At 39.6% G+C, this 12,609-nt stretch overlaps 1 protein-coding gene across 1 annotated transcript in view; it reads left to right on the top strand.

Annotated features, from left to right (window-relative positions):
• Window positions 1–12,609, top strand: part of LOC134342855 (disheveled-associated activator of morphogenesis 2) — a 160,546-nt gene that overhangs the window by 58,710 nt on the left and 89,227 nt on the right. Inside the window, exons 7-8 of the mRNA XM_063041495.1 lie at window positions 4,627–5,113; window positions 7,844–8,006. Coding sequence (XP_062897565.1) covers window positions 4,627–5,113; window positions 7,844–8,006 — 650 coding nt within the window. The remainder of the gene's footprint in view (window positions 1–4,626; window positions 5,114–7,843; window positions 8,007–12,609) is intronic.

The raw sequence follows: 12,609 nt of genomic DNA, 5'->3' as shown, positions 1-12,609 counted from the left end.
GAATCCATTATTTCAGTAGATAAGAAATTGTTAAAAGTTTTTGCACAAATATTTGACTCAAAGCCAAAGGAACTGGCAAAATGCTGTATAGTAAAAGTAGTCATGAAATGACTAATAACTGCACCACCTTCAAAATGACATAATTTCCAATGGGAATAAATAAGCAGCTGGCTAGTGAACTTTCTCTATTCCTCTGAATGTGCATCAGCAGAATGAATTCCTACAAATTGCTGAGTTCCTACAAAAGGAGTCCGAGTTTTAAGGATACATTAAGATTGAGTCAAAAGCAAGACTTTGAAAGTTACTTTTGCTGGAAAGAATTTTAAAATTAGTATCTTAGACCATAAGATCATAATATATAGGAGCAGAATTAGGCTATTTGGCCCATCGAGTCTGTTCTGCCATTTCATCATGGCTGATCCAATTTTCCTCTCAGCCCCAATCTCCTGCCTTCTCCCTGTATCCCTTCATGCCCTGACCAAGAACCTGTCAACCTCTGGCTTAAATATACATAAAGCCTTGGACTCCACAGCTGCCTGTGGCAAAGAATTCAACAGATTCACCACTCTCTGGCTAAAAAAATTCCTCCTCATCTTCATTTGCAAAGGATGCCTCTTTATTCTGAGGCTGTGTTCTCTGGTGTTTGAATCTCCCACCATAGGAAACATCCTCTTCACATCCACTCTATCAAGGTCTTTCACCATTCAACAGGTTTCAATGATGTCACTCCTCATTCTTCTGAGTTCCAGTGAATACAGTCTCAGAGCCGTCAAATGCTCTTCATGTGACAAGCCACTCAATCCTAGAATCATTTTTGTGAATCTCCTTTGAACCCTTTCCAATTTTGGTAGACAATTATACTTGGCTTAGGAATTTCTAACCTGTCCTTTCATAAGGCAGGTAGCAATGGTAACACAACAACAAATAGGAAGTATGTTTCTAGCTCTCATTACACCAGGATAAATGCACACAATGCTTTGCTAATTTTCAGTTGAACTGCACAACTCGGTCTTGGGTTTGTTTACATAGTGTTCAACAGAAGGACAGCAAACCAGAGGAAGCTTACTCGTTGTAAATTCCAGCGATTTAGCCAGTACTCATACTGAAATCGACATAATTTGAAGTGGTTGGGGATGAAGAGGATGAGGATCATATGCCATAGAGGCTGGATTTCCAAAATTAGACCAGGGAAATGAAATAAGAGACCTCTAATGGAATGTCTTTAATGTCGTTAGAGTTAGTCAGTGGAGATGCAGAGAATATACAACAGAGGTCCTGTGTACATTAGCAGCTCAATTTGTGCACTATAATTGTCCTCCAGCGTGAAAACTCTTGACTGCCCCAGAACCCCAATTGAGATACCAGGTAACACCAGAAAACACTCTAGGCCTGAACCTCCACCCTAGCATTCTGAATTACATTAATATCTTAACAGGACAGTGGTAACTTTTGATACAATCTTGCCCTGATGGAAGATGATCTTATATCAGTCAGAACCAATTAATTCTGCTAAATTGAATTGGAGTCTTTGAATCTGCTGAAAGAGTGAGAAAAGGGCCTTGTTCATTGGTTTTAGTGGTGTTCTTTATCGTTAACATGGAAAGACAGATTTTTTTCCAATTCTTTGTAAATATTGACATAATGTAAAACTGATATCCAAAATTATGAAAATAATTCACTAAAGCCAATCAAAGCAAATTGTTCACCATGGTGATGGACGTGCATAACAAGGAAGAGCAAAATTGTAGGTATTTTTAAAGTGGATCTTCAGGAATATGTAAAAAGATGGATGAGAACTTTTACCCAAGTTTGGATGATTTGTAGGATGGATTAGTAGGAAAAAGGGCATTACATATATAGGTCCAAACATGTACAGCACATTTCCAAAACAGCCCTTCCAGGTCAGTCTAAAATTCACATGCACAAATCTCTTCCATTGTATTTGGTGCTCTTGATGTAGTCTCCTCTACATCAGTGAAAACAACTTCTGAATAGATGATTGCACTGTCTTTTGATCTGCCCTCTATGGCCATTATGAAATCCTGGTTATGTGCTATTTCAATTCCCCATTTCATTTCCCACACCACCAGTCCTCACCTTCTCTCCTGCCAAGATGAAACCAAACACAGACCTGGAAGACTGCATCTCTAATTCTGCATGGGCAGTCAGCAACCCAATAGTATGAATGTTGAATTTTCCATTTTATAATTTGCCCTACACCCCAGTTCCCAGTCGCTTAGCTTCATTCCTCTGCCCCACCTGCTATAATTCATCTATCAATCACACCTCAACTGCTTCTCCTATTCCTTTCTCCACCTGTTCCTCAATCCTCTCTTTCTGGTTCTACGTCACCTCTTATCTGATTTCAGTCTCTGCCATTTCTTGTTTCCACTTCCAACCATTGTTGCTACCTTCCCCCTCCCCTCTCTCCACTTGGCCCCCATCTCCCCAGTTTTTTTTCCCACTTTTTTATCAGTCACTACTTACCATCCACAAGCTGCTGGTTCCTGACTCCTCTCCTCTCCCTTCTCCATCATGCTCCATCATCCTCACTTGGTTCTACCCATCATCTGCTAGTCCATGCTTCACCCCTCTCTCTTGCTTCTTTCTACTGGCTGTCTCCTGTCAAACTCTCGGTCCTGATGCTGGGTGTCAATCCAAAACACTGAATGTCCCTTTACCTCCACAGATACAGGTTGATCTGCTGAGTTCCACCAGTGGTTTGTTTATTTGTTCCAGATTCCAGCATCCTGAGGTCCCTGTATTCTCTTACATTCTGGCGAGAAACGGGATGCAAGGATACTTTATATACCTTACACTTTATTGTCGCCAAACAATTGGTACTAGAATGTACCAATCATCACAGCGATATTTGATTCTGCGCTTCACACTCTCTGGATTACAAATATTAAATATTAAGGATATTAAAAATAGTTAAAATTAGTAAATATTAAAAATTTAAATTATAAATAGAAAATAGAGCAATGGGAAGTAAGGTAGTGCAAAAAAAACCAAGAGGCAGGTCCGGATATTTGGAGGGTACGGCTCAGATCTGGGTCAGGATCCGTTCAGCAGTCTTATCACAATTGGGGGAAAAAGCTGTTCCCAAATCTGGCTATACGAGTCTTCAAGCTCCTGAACCTTCTCCCGGAGGGAAGAAGGACGAAAAGTCCGTTGGCTGAGTGGGTCGTGTCCTTGATTATCCTGGCAGCACTGCTCCGACAGCGTGTGGTGTAAAGTGAGTCCACGGACGGAAGATTGGTTTCTGTGATGTGCTGATAATGTAAGAAGGCAATGATACTGAGCAAGAAGTTTGCTTCATCAGACATGTGGCTTGTCAATCAATCTTAAAAACTGTAAATACCTAAACTTATACAGTGTCTTTCACATCATTTCCAGCAGAGATTGAAGAACAATAAAGTCAATGAAACACTTTTGCATTAAGTAGGAAAGTAGCTGAGTTGAATACCCATATTAGTACAATTAACAATGTCTGCTAATGGAGATTTGTTACTTTTATTCCATATCAAAATTCATCAATCTATCATTTATCATTTACAAACAAAAAACTCGAATAGGACATTTCTCTTTAGAAACACTGTTGTGAAATCATAGCTGGTCCATGTTTTGATTTTGTTTACCTGTCCTTTGTTTAACTACGACAAGGGACATTGCCTCAAGATTCAGGGGAGAAGATTTAGGATGGAGATGAGAAGAAACTGTTTTTCCCAGAGAGTGGTGAATCTGTGGAATTCTCTGCCCAGGGAAGCAGTTGAGGCTTCCTCACTAAATATATTTAAGGAACAGTTAGCTAGGTTTTTACATAGTAAGGGAATTAAGGGTTATGAGGAAAGGGCAGATAGATGGAGCTGAGTTTATGGACAGATCAGTCATGATCTTATTGAATGGTGGGGCAGGCTTGATGGGCCGGATGGCCTACTCCTGCTCCTTTTTCTTATGTTCGTATGGTCCTTCCCATATCCCTTACCAAGCTTTGTTATTAAAAATCCACCAATCTCATATTTCAAATAAACAATTAGTCTAAAACCAAAGGCTGCTTCTGGAAGATAATTCTACAATTTTGCATGTTGAATGAAGTTATTTCTGATAGAGTTGTTCTGAACTGTTGGTTATGTTCCTTGGTGCAAGATTCCTCAAACAGAGGATATGTTTTTTCCCTGTTGACTCCGTTAGTTCCCTGTTAACGACTTCAAAACTTTGGTCAGGTTTCCCCAAACATCCAGACGGTGAAAAACAACAGGGACTTAAGTAACTGCTGACAATTTAACCCTTTGGAGTGCTAGTCATATAAATACCATGGTTCTGTCAAAACTAAAACTTTTATAACATTTGATATGCGGAATTGGAGTCTGAATTCTAGATATCAGTTAAGTGGGAATTTTTATGCTATTTTTATCTCTTTGAGCTCTAATCCACTAACCCTAATGGCATATTGGTTGGATGCACATCGCTTTTTTAGAAAATATTTGCAATACTGTTTGCAATGTGAGGACTTCTCCACTTATAAAAATATTTCAGCAAAATGTGAAGCTGGTATGTCTTGTGCAATTCAGTGAGGGATATATACTTAGTGTGATTAATTTTTCATTCACTTAATAATCTTAGACTTCGAATGCCAGTTACTGAGAAGTTGAAAAGCGCAGAAGATTTAAGAAAATGCCGGAATGAATGGGTTGATGCCATTGATATGTGCTGTTTGCATTGGAAGAGATTATCTCAGTCACAGTCTTTTTCTGAGAATACCATCTACGAGGATATTTCATTTACACCATCCACAGAAGAGCCAGGTGAACAACAGATATTGAAGCAACTAGACTTCCATGAAAACCAAATTCAGGAGAAAGAACAGGAAAAAGAACAAAAAACAATTGAAGGGAAAAAAAGGGACAGGGAAGGATTTGAACCTACTTCACCCGTGAAGTCCCCTTTGCGAACATTAGATATTTCTCCTCTACCTCGGCATGTTCCAGTACCTCCTGTTCGACACCAGAAGCCGGGCACCCCTACAGCACCTCCACTCCCCGCTAAGAGATCAACTGGTGTGGTGAGGAAGACTAAGCCATTCCACTGGGCAAAAATTGACTTAGAAAGGGTAGGTACTTCACCTTTGATTGAATAACTGTTACTTATACAACCAATCGGTTGATGTGGCTATGGCTTGGAAGAACTTTTTGTTTTAGTTCTATGTTCTATAAAATCAGACAATGAGGAGATGATATCCCGGCTTTGAGCCTTAAGTTGCAATCAGGGTGTTAGTGATGCTTCACTCATTTCTGTAGTCATTGCAATCTAACCAGTGAATCCTACCACTGTAAATTTTGCTGTAAATTTGCTTCTGTTTCTACCACATCTTGTAACAAATCAGGAGGAAGCGATTTGACTCATCAATTCTATGTCAATGAGCAATCTCACTAATCCCTATTCCTCCTCTCATTTCTCTGTATCCTAACTTATTGTCACACGTGTCCATAAACTCTGCTTTGATTCTTTTTGCAATTAACCCACACTAGCATGTCGTTTACAGGCAGTTAGCCTAGGAACATGTCTTTTGAGTATGATAGGAAATGGGAGAACCCTAGGAAAACCCACACATCACAAAGAATCTGCTAAATTTGCAGAGATTGTTCCAAAGGCCAGCGTCAAGCCTGGGTCCAAAGAACTGTGAAGTAGTAGCACTAACTGCTGTATCATCTTGCTGTCCACACCATAAATGAAACATTTTTTTCAGTATTTTACATTTCTTTTTGTGTTTTTAAAATATGTGACAGGTCTGGTAGGGAGGAGGAATCAAACTGCCTACAAAAAAAAATAGATTGCTGAAAGACTTTTATTCTAATTCCTAATACACTTATAAATATGTTTCAAAATTGCACACCTTAAAAATTTGTTTTACCTTTTATATAAGTTTACAGCAGATTACCGGGGATCATTGGATTTAAGACGATGAACATCTATAGTATTTATTTGAAGCAATGTTAACAAACCTCAGAGTACTGCATTTCCAAATAGCTGATGTACATATAGTATATAGATGCAATATTATATAGGAGGCCATTTGGCCCATTGAATTTATACCAGCTCTCAGTAATTCTTTTCTCCCACTTGCCACACTCATCCCTACTACAAAAGCAACTTAACGGTAGCCTGATAAAGTGGGACAAAATTGAAGAAACCCTGGGGAAAGCTCACAAGTCCACAGAGACAATGCAAACTCTACACACAGAGCACCAGATGTCCTAATATGCTGGACTGGTGAAGCAGCCAGATCATCTGAAGCAGACCATTTACTGTCCAAATGGTCACCACTTACTTCCATTACCTCTCAACAGCATAGATCAAACACAACCATTTCTGTTGCTGTTGGTTAGTGGTCATCCAGTTCGCCATGAATTTGAGAAATTAAATAAATATGAACTATCTCTTGTTCTGTGATGTTAAATAACAAATAAAAATTGACATGGAATATGCAAGCTGCATGTAATGAAAATCATGTAAGAAAATCACCCTTTACAATAAATACAAGAGATTTTGCAGATGCAAGAACACTTGAGCAACATACACAAAATGCTGGAGGAACTCAGTGAGTTAGCAGCATCAATGGAGGGGAATAAATCAGTGGTGTTTTGATCTGGGACCCTTCATGAGTAACTGATGAAGAGTCTTGGACCAAAACATCGACTGTATATTCCCCTCAATAGATGCTGCTTGACTTGCAGAGCTCTACAGCATTTTTCATGATTTACTCTTTACAAGCCATATCATTATGCATATCACAAGTGGAAGCCTTCCGCATATAATAACTGCTTGAACAATACAATGAGAAAAAGAAATTGAAGACAAACATAGTATAACAAAAGAGCTCTATTCAATCGGATTCAAAGAAACCTCATGAGTATTTTTTTAGAATGTAACCTATGTTGTCATTTTTCTAATAGCAGAAGTTTGAGGTTTTTAATTTTACTGAACTCATTGTCCATGTGATCAACACATTATCTCATACATCTGAAGGATTTGATGTAAACTATCATGGACACTGTGACATTTAAATAGATTCATATTACCAGATTAAATTCTCTATGCAGCAGAGTAGTAGTCAAATGCTTGAAAAATCTGGGTTTAGTTTTATTAATTTCCATTGTAAACAAACTAGGACTAAGATAGATGAAGTAACAGAGGGGAGCTATATAAGGATATTTGCTTCCCTTGTTGCATTACAGGGTTATTGAAGGCGTGCACTTACTGAAAATTGCTAAAGTAATGGGAGAAAATGGAGGTTCCTGTCAAAGAGCACCTGATATGTGTACAGAACGCATATCTTGGCATAATTTCAGTGATATCAATCTGGCTGTGACACTCACAAATTTGATGTAATGGTAAAAGATATGTGTCTGCACTTTTTGAAAGTTCCAAGTACAGTGACGATTTTGAAGAAATTGCTACTGTGGAAAGAGTTTTCCCAGTTACACAAACACTGCATCATATCTATTTAGAATTATGTTTCTATGCAACACATAATCTGAATTGTTAGCCCTGTGAAATATAGATTTGCAGCTTTGTTTGTTGCAAATTTATTGATATGTACATCACACACATATACAAAGAAACATTTAAGGTGTATATTTTGAAATTGTAGCAGAAAATGAGCAGAAGTGACGGGAAAGCAAAGGGTGCAGATATTGGTAAGGAAAATAAATAAAAATGGAAGGAGGCTAGATCTGTTCAGGAGATTAGGCAGCCTCTGTGGAAGTAAATGGTTATATTTATTCAAGTGGACTAAATGTAAATTGGTTATCGTCCTTGAGCTGGTTTTCTTTTATTTCAGATACCCAAGTCTATATGGGAACACAGCCGTGCAGATGAAATTCAATTGCATTATCCAAGTCTGTTAGATCAGTTTGCTGCACAAGAAATGTCAACGCAGTTGGTCAATGAATTTTCCAACCATCGGGTTATTCTTCTGAATCAAAAAATTGCTCACAACTTCAGTAAGTTTAGTAGTGAATCATTTACTAAACAATTCCTTTATTTGTGTTTTTGCTTTTTTTTTGCTTGGGAAAACAAACAACACCCAGGTTTATTTATTACTGTGGTGAAATACTTTTGGAACTATCATTTTTCTAAGGTGCGTGATGAAAATAGTCTGTGTTAGTATCCTGAAATGGGCTTACTCATTGGCTGTCTGTTTTGCATTATGCACTGTAAGGCCCCTGAATCCAACTTATGACATTTTACTGATTTCTTTACTAAGTAGTTTATATTTATGTAGCAGCTTTGCATTACAAAAAGACACAAGCCATTTTCAAGATGAGATTGGATTATCAGGTAAAGACTTTCCAACCATTGGTGAGACATTTGGAAGAAGGTTGTGTTGAATGCTTGGGCAGAGAGTGTAACGGGTAGAGGAGAATGTTCAAAGGTTCAAAGTACATTTATTATCAAAGTAGGTACTCAATATGCAACCCTGAGATTCATGATCCCACAGACAGCCATGAAACAAAGAAAACCATGGGAGCTGTTTAAAGAAAAACATCAAACTCCCAATGCACAATAAAAACAAATCAATCATTTTGAATTGAGATTGTGCCTATGTTTGAATTTTGGAATGAGGATTTTAAAAATAACAAGTCAGGGGACAAGCTGGCCAATGCAAGCAGCTAATAGTGGCCAGATCATACTAATCCTACATAATAAGTTTCTAGATTTATTAACTTCACAAAATTTGAGGATTAATAGGAAGGTTAATTTGTTGATGGAATACAATGGGTGGTGATGGTGTTGCTAAAAGTGTAAGAAATGAAAATGATTTTTAAAAATAGTCTTTGTTGGAGAGTGGATTATATCAGACACAGAAAATAATACAAAATAATAAATTATTTTCTTTCCCTAATCTAATCAACTCTCATTTCATTAGTAGTCAATTTACAAGTAACATTGTGGACTGCTTCCTCATGGTGAAAAGGTAGCCACCTATTTTGTATTATACAGTAAAATTTGTAAAACTACACATAGAATATGCACTGGCCTGATTTATGAAGAAGGTAATGAATTAGTGTGAAAGTAGAGGAGTTTATTGGAGGGAATATATGCATAAGAAACACTATTTTCAATGGCTATCCAGTAAACCAAGACAAATATATGAAAGCATCAATGTTATGTAGCTGCTGGAATAAATACTGAACAATAAAAGAGCAACAGACAAATTGAACTATCACATTTTAACGTGTGAAGATAGCACTTATTGAGCAGAATGTTTCAAATCAATAATAGGTGACTCATCTTAAAAAAAACTTGTTTAAAAATTGTAATGTGAGTTCAGTTCAGAAGACTGTATTGAGCATTGATTAGCCTTATTTGATTCATGAGAACTATTAAATAAATCTGCAAGTCAATTTTTATGTTGGAAATTTATAATTCCTTCAATTTCACACAAAGTAAAAGTAGTGAACTAGTTTGGGTCCTCCTCTGATCCTAGCAAGGAGGAACTCCATGAAATGCAGGGTCTGCATATATTATTAAATCCAGAACTAAAACAATGTATTGAGTATAGGAGATGGGATATTACAATGAAGTTGTATAAGACATTGGTGAGGCCTAATTTGGAGTGTTGTGTGTAGTTTTGATCATCTACCTACAGGAAAAATGTAAACAAGGTCGAAATAGTACAGAGAAAATTTATAAGGATGTTGCTGGGTCTGGATGTCCTGAGGTTTAAAGAAAGATTGACTAGGTTAGGGCTGTATTCTGTAGAACATAGAAGATTGAGAGGGGATTTGTTTGAGGTATATACAATTATGAGGGGTATAGATAGGGTAAATGCAATCAGGCTTTTTCCACTGAGGTAGGGTGGGACTGCAACCAGAGGTCATGGGTTAAGTGTGAAAGGTGACATGTTTAAGGGGAACATGAGTGGAAATTTCTTCACTCAGAAGGTTGTGAGATTGTGGAATGAGCTGCCAGCACAAATGGTGCATGCAAGCTCAATTTCAACCTTAAAGGGAAGTTTGGATAGGTACCTGGATAGCAGGGATATGGAGGGCTGTGGACCTGGGGCAGTTTAAATAGTTTCAGCATGGACTAGATGGGTCAAAATGCCTGTGTCTGTGTTGTACTTCTCTATGACTCTAGATAAAAGAGTAGGATATGTCACGAACCCCGTGATGGGTTGATAAGGACCAGCAGAAATGGAACACATCTGGAGTCTGGTTTACTATAACTTAAGACTATATTTATTACTACTATTAATTAATATCATTAAACCAAATAATACAATACAGATTATAAACTATTTTATATATATATATATCCGTAAATGTGTGTGTGGATACAAAAATAATAGTCCAGGAGGTAGATATCAGTCTTACGGTGTCAGGTAAGTTTAAGCAGTTCAGTTCACTTTGTGTTGCGTCGAGTGGAATTGATGGAGAGAGAGAGAGAGTTAATTGAGTTGATGTTCAAGTTGGCAGCTTTAGTTGTTCTTGCTTCCACAGTCTTCAGAGTCACTTCGTGTGACCCCCACACAGACACAGATGGACAGAGCCCCTTCTAGGGAACGGTCTACTAACCCACAGCATGGGTTCACCACCAGCAGACCCCCACAGGCAAGCTGTTATGCACACTGGTAATCACGGGTCGAAATTAATCGGTCTGTGGTCTCCACCCTCGTGGTGGTCTTAAACTCTACCAATGGTTTCTCGGGTAGCTTCCACAGTTCTCTCGTGTCGTGTCTCTGCTGTTATCAGACCAAAGGATCAACTTTTTATAATCCCTCCAAAATTCCAGTGTCTGTTAGCTCAACCGCTCTGAGCTGTTACCATGGTGACTTCCCAGCTCGTGTCTCAGCTCGCGCCATCTCAGTTCATTAGACTGCTGAAGTTTCTAGCAGTTTCTCACCTGCGTGACAGATGAGACAGTAAGAATTGAGAGATTGCTTTGAGTTGAGTGGTTGTGAATTATGTATAGTGCATTTCTCCCAATTACATTACCCAACACAAGCCCCCCACCCCCCACCAAGCCACCTAGAATCGCTAAAACCCAGCATTGTGACCCTGTCTGGAGCTCAGACAAGCTGCCTGGTTCGGGTCCTGTGCTCGATGGGTAGAGGAACAGAAGGTGCCCCTGGCTCACCCAGAGATGCATTGACATACTCTTGGCCATGTTGTGAAGCCAGGGCCATGGCAGCGGAATACTCCATCTTTTACTGGGCCAGTTTAAGACGATCTGCCAAAATATGTTCAGGTTTACCCCTCTTATCTATGATAAAAGTCTTTTCTGCATGTTCTAAAATGTAGAACGAGGCATCGTAAAGGATATTGGTGTGTGTCGTGGTGAACAAAAACAAATGAGGCAGAATGTAAGTCAACAGGAACCCAAGAGCGCTGTATGCCATGATGGGAGATAGCAATAGGTGAAAAGGAATTGAGTTTACCGAGGAGGGTGGAACACTGTTGAGAGGCCGACCAGGCAGTTGTTGCGTCAGAAATGAAATCACTTGGCACTTGTAATGGCTGCCTGTAGTCCAACTCTGCCATGGATAACTGCAGGTCCTCTTTTGGAGCATTTCTGAACCTCAGCAGTACCCATGGGAGACGATCATGCCACCACTCGCATAGGCCATTGGACTGTGGGTGATACGCCATAGTGTGATGTAGTCGAACACCGATATATTGGGCTATCGCAGCCTAGAGGTCTGAAATGAATTGGCAACGGCAGTCAAAGGAAATATCAGATGGGGTGCCAAACCGAGCAACCCAGGTCCTGCTGATCACCAAGCCACATCGGCTGCTGTCATCGATGCTGGACGGATGACCTCTGGCTACCTGGTGATATGGTCCATCGTGGTAAGGAGAGGCATAAAAATGTGTCAGGGTTGGGGGAAGGGACCAACAAGATCCACATTTACATGGTCAAACCATAGCACAGGGACCTCAAAAGGTACCAGTAGCTCCTGAACATGACTGCAAATTTTTGCCCACCGCACACAAGCTGCAGTCCAATCATGCGTGTCCTTTCTGAGGCCGTGCCAAACAAATTCTAGTGCAACCAGTGTCTGTGAGACCTTCTAGCCTAGATGCGGGAGGCCGTGTACGGAGCAGAAAACAGTCTGTCTCCAGTTTGCAGGATCGATGGGGTGAGAACAACCTGTTGAGACATCGCACAGAAGAGAAACCCCAGCTTCCCCAAATTTAATGTCAGCCATCCGCAGGCCTGTGACTGCTGTTCGCTAAGCCTGGATCTCTAGATCAGTAAGTTGGTTGGCTGCCATGCCAGCATAGTCAACCACTATGTGTATGGCCTCAATGGCTGGCTGTGAGAGGCAAGAAGCTACAGCATTATATTACCCCGTGATATGTTGTATATCAGTTGTTAACGCGCATGTGTAGGCCACGAGGCATTGCTGTCATATAGACCAAGGGTCTGCCATTTTGGCCATTGCATGCACAATGGGTTTGCAGCCGATGAACGATACAAAATGGTGACCCTCTGAATGTACTTCTGCACATCTCCTTAAACCAGTCCACCAAGACTTAGATGGTTCCACTACCATCACAGCATGACCTTATGAGTGTCAGCATGCCCCTGGATCAGCCA

The sequence above is a fragment of the Mobula hypostoma genome, chromosome 2 (assembly GCF_963921235.1).
Source record: "Mobula hypostoma chromosome 2, sMobHyp1.1, whole genome shotgun sequence".
In the NCBI taxonomy this organism is placed as follows: domain Eukaryota; kingdom Metazoa; phylum Chordata; class Chondrichthyes; order Myliobatiformes; family Myliobatidae; genus Mobula; species Mobula hypostoma.
The sequence above is the reverse complement of the archived record's forward strand: the minus strand, read 5'-3'. Positions and strand labels throughout refer to the sequence as shown.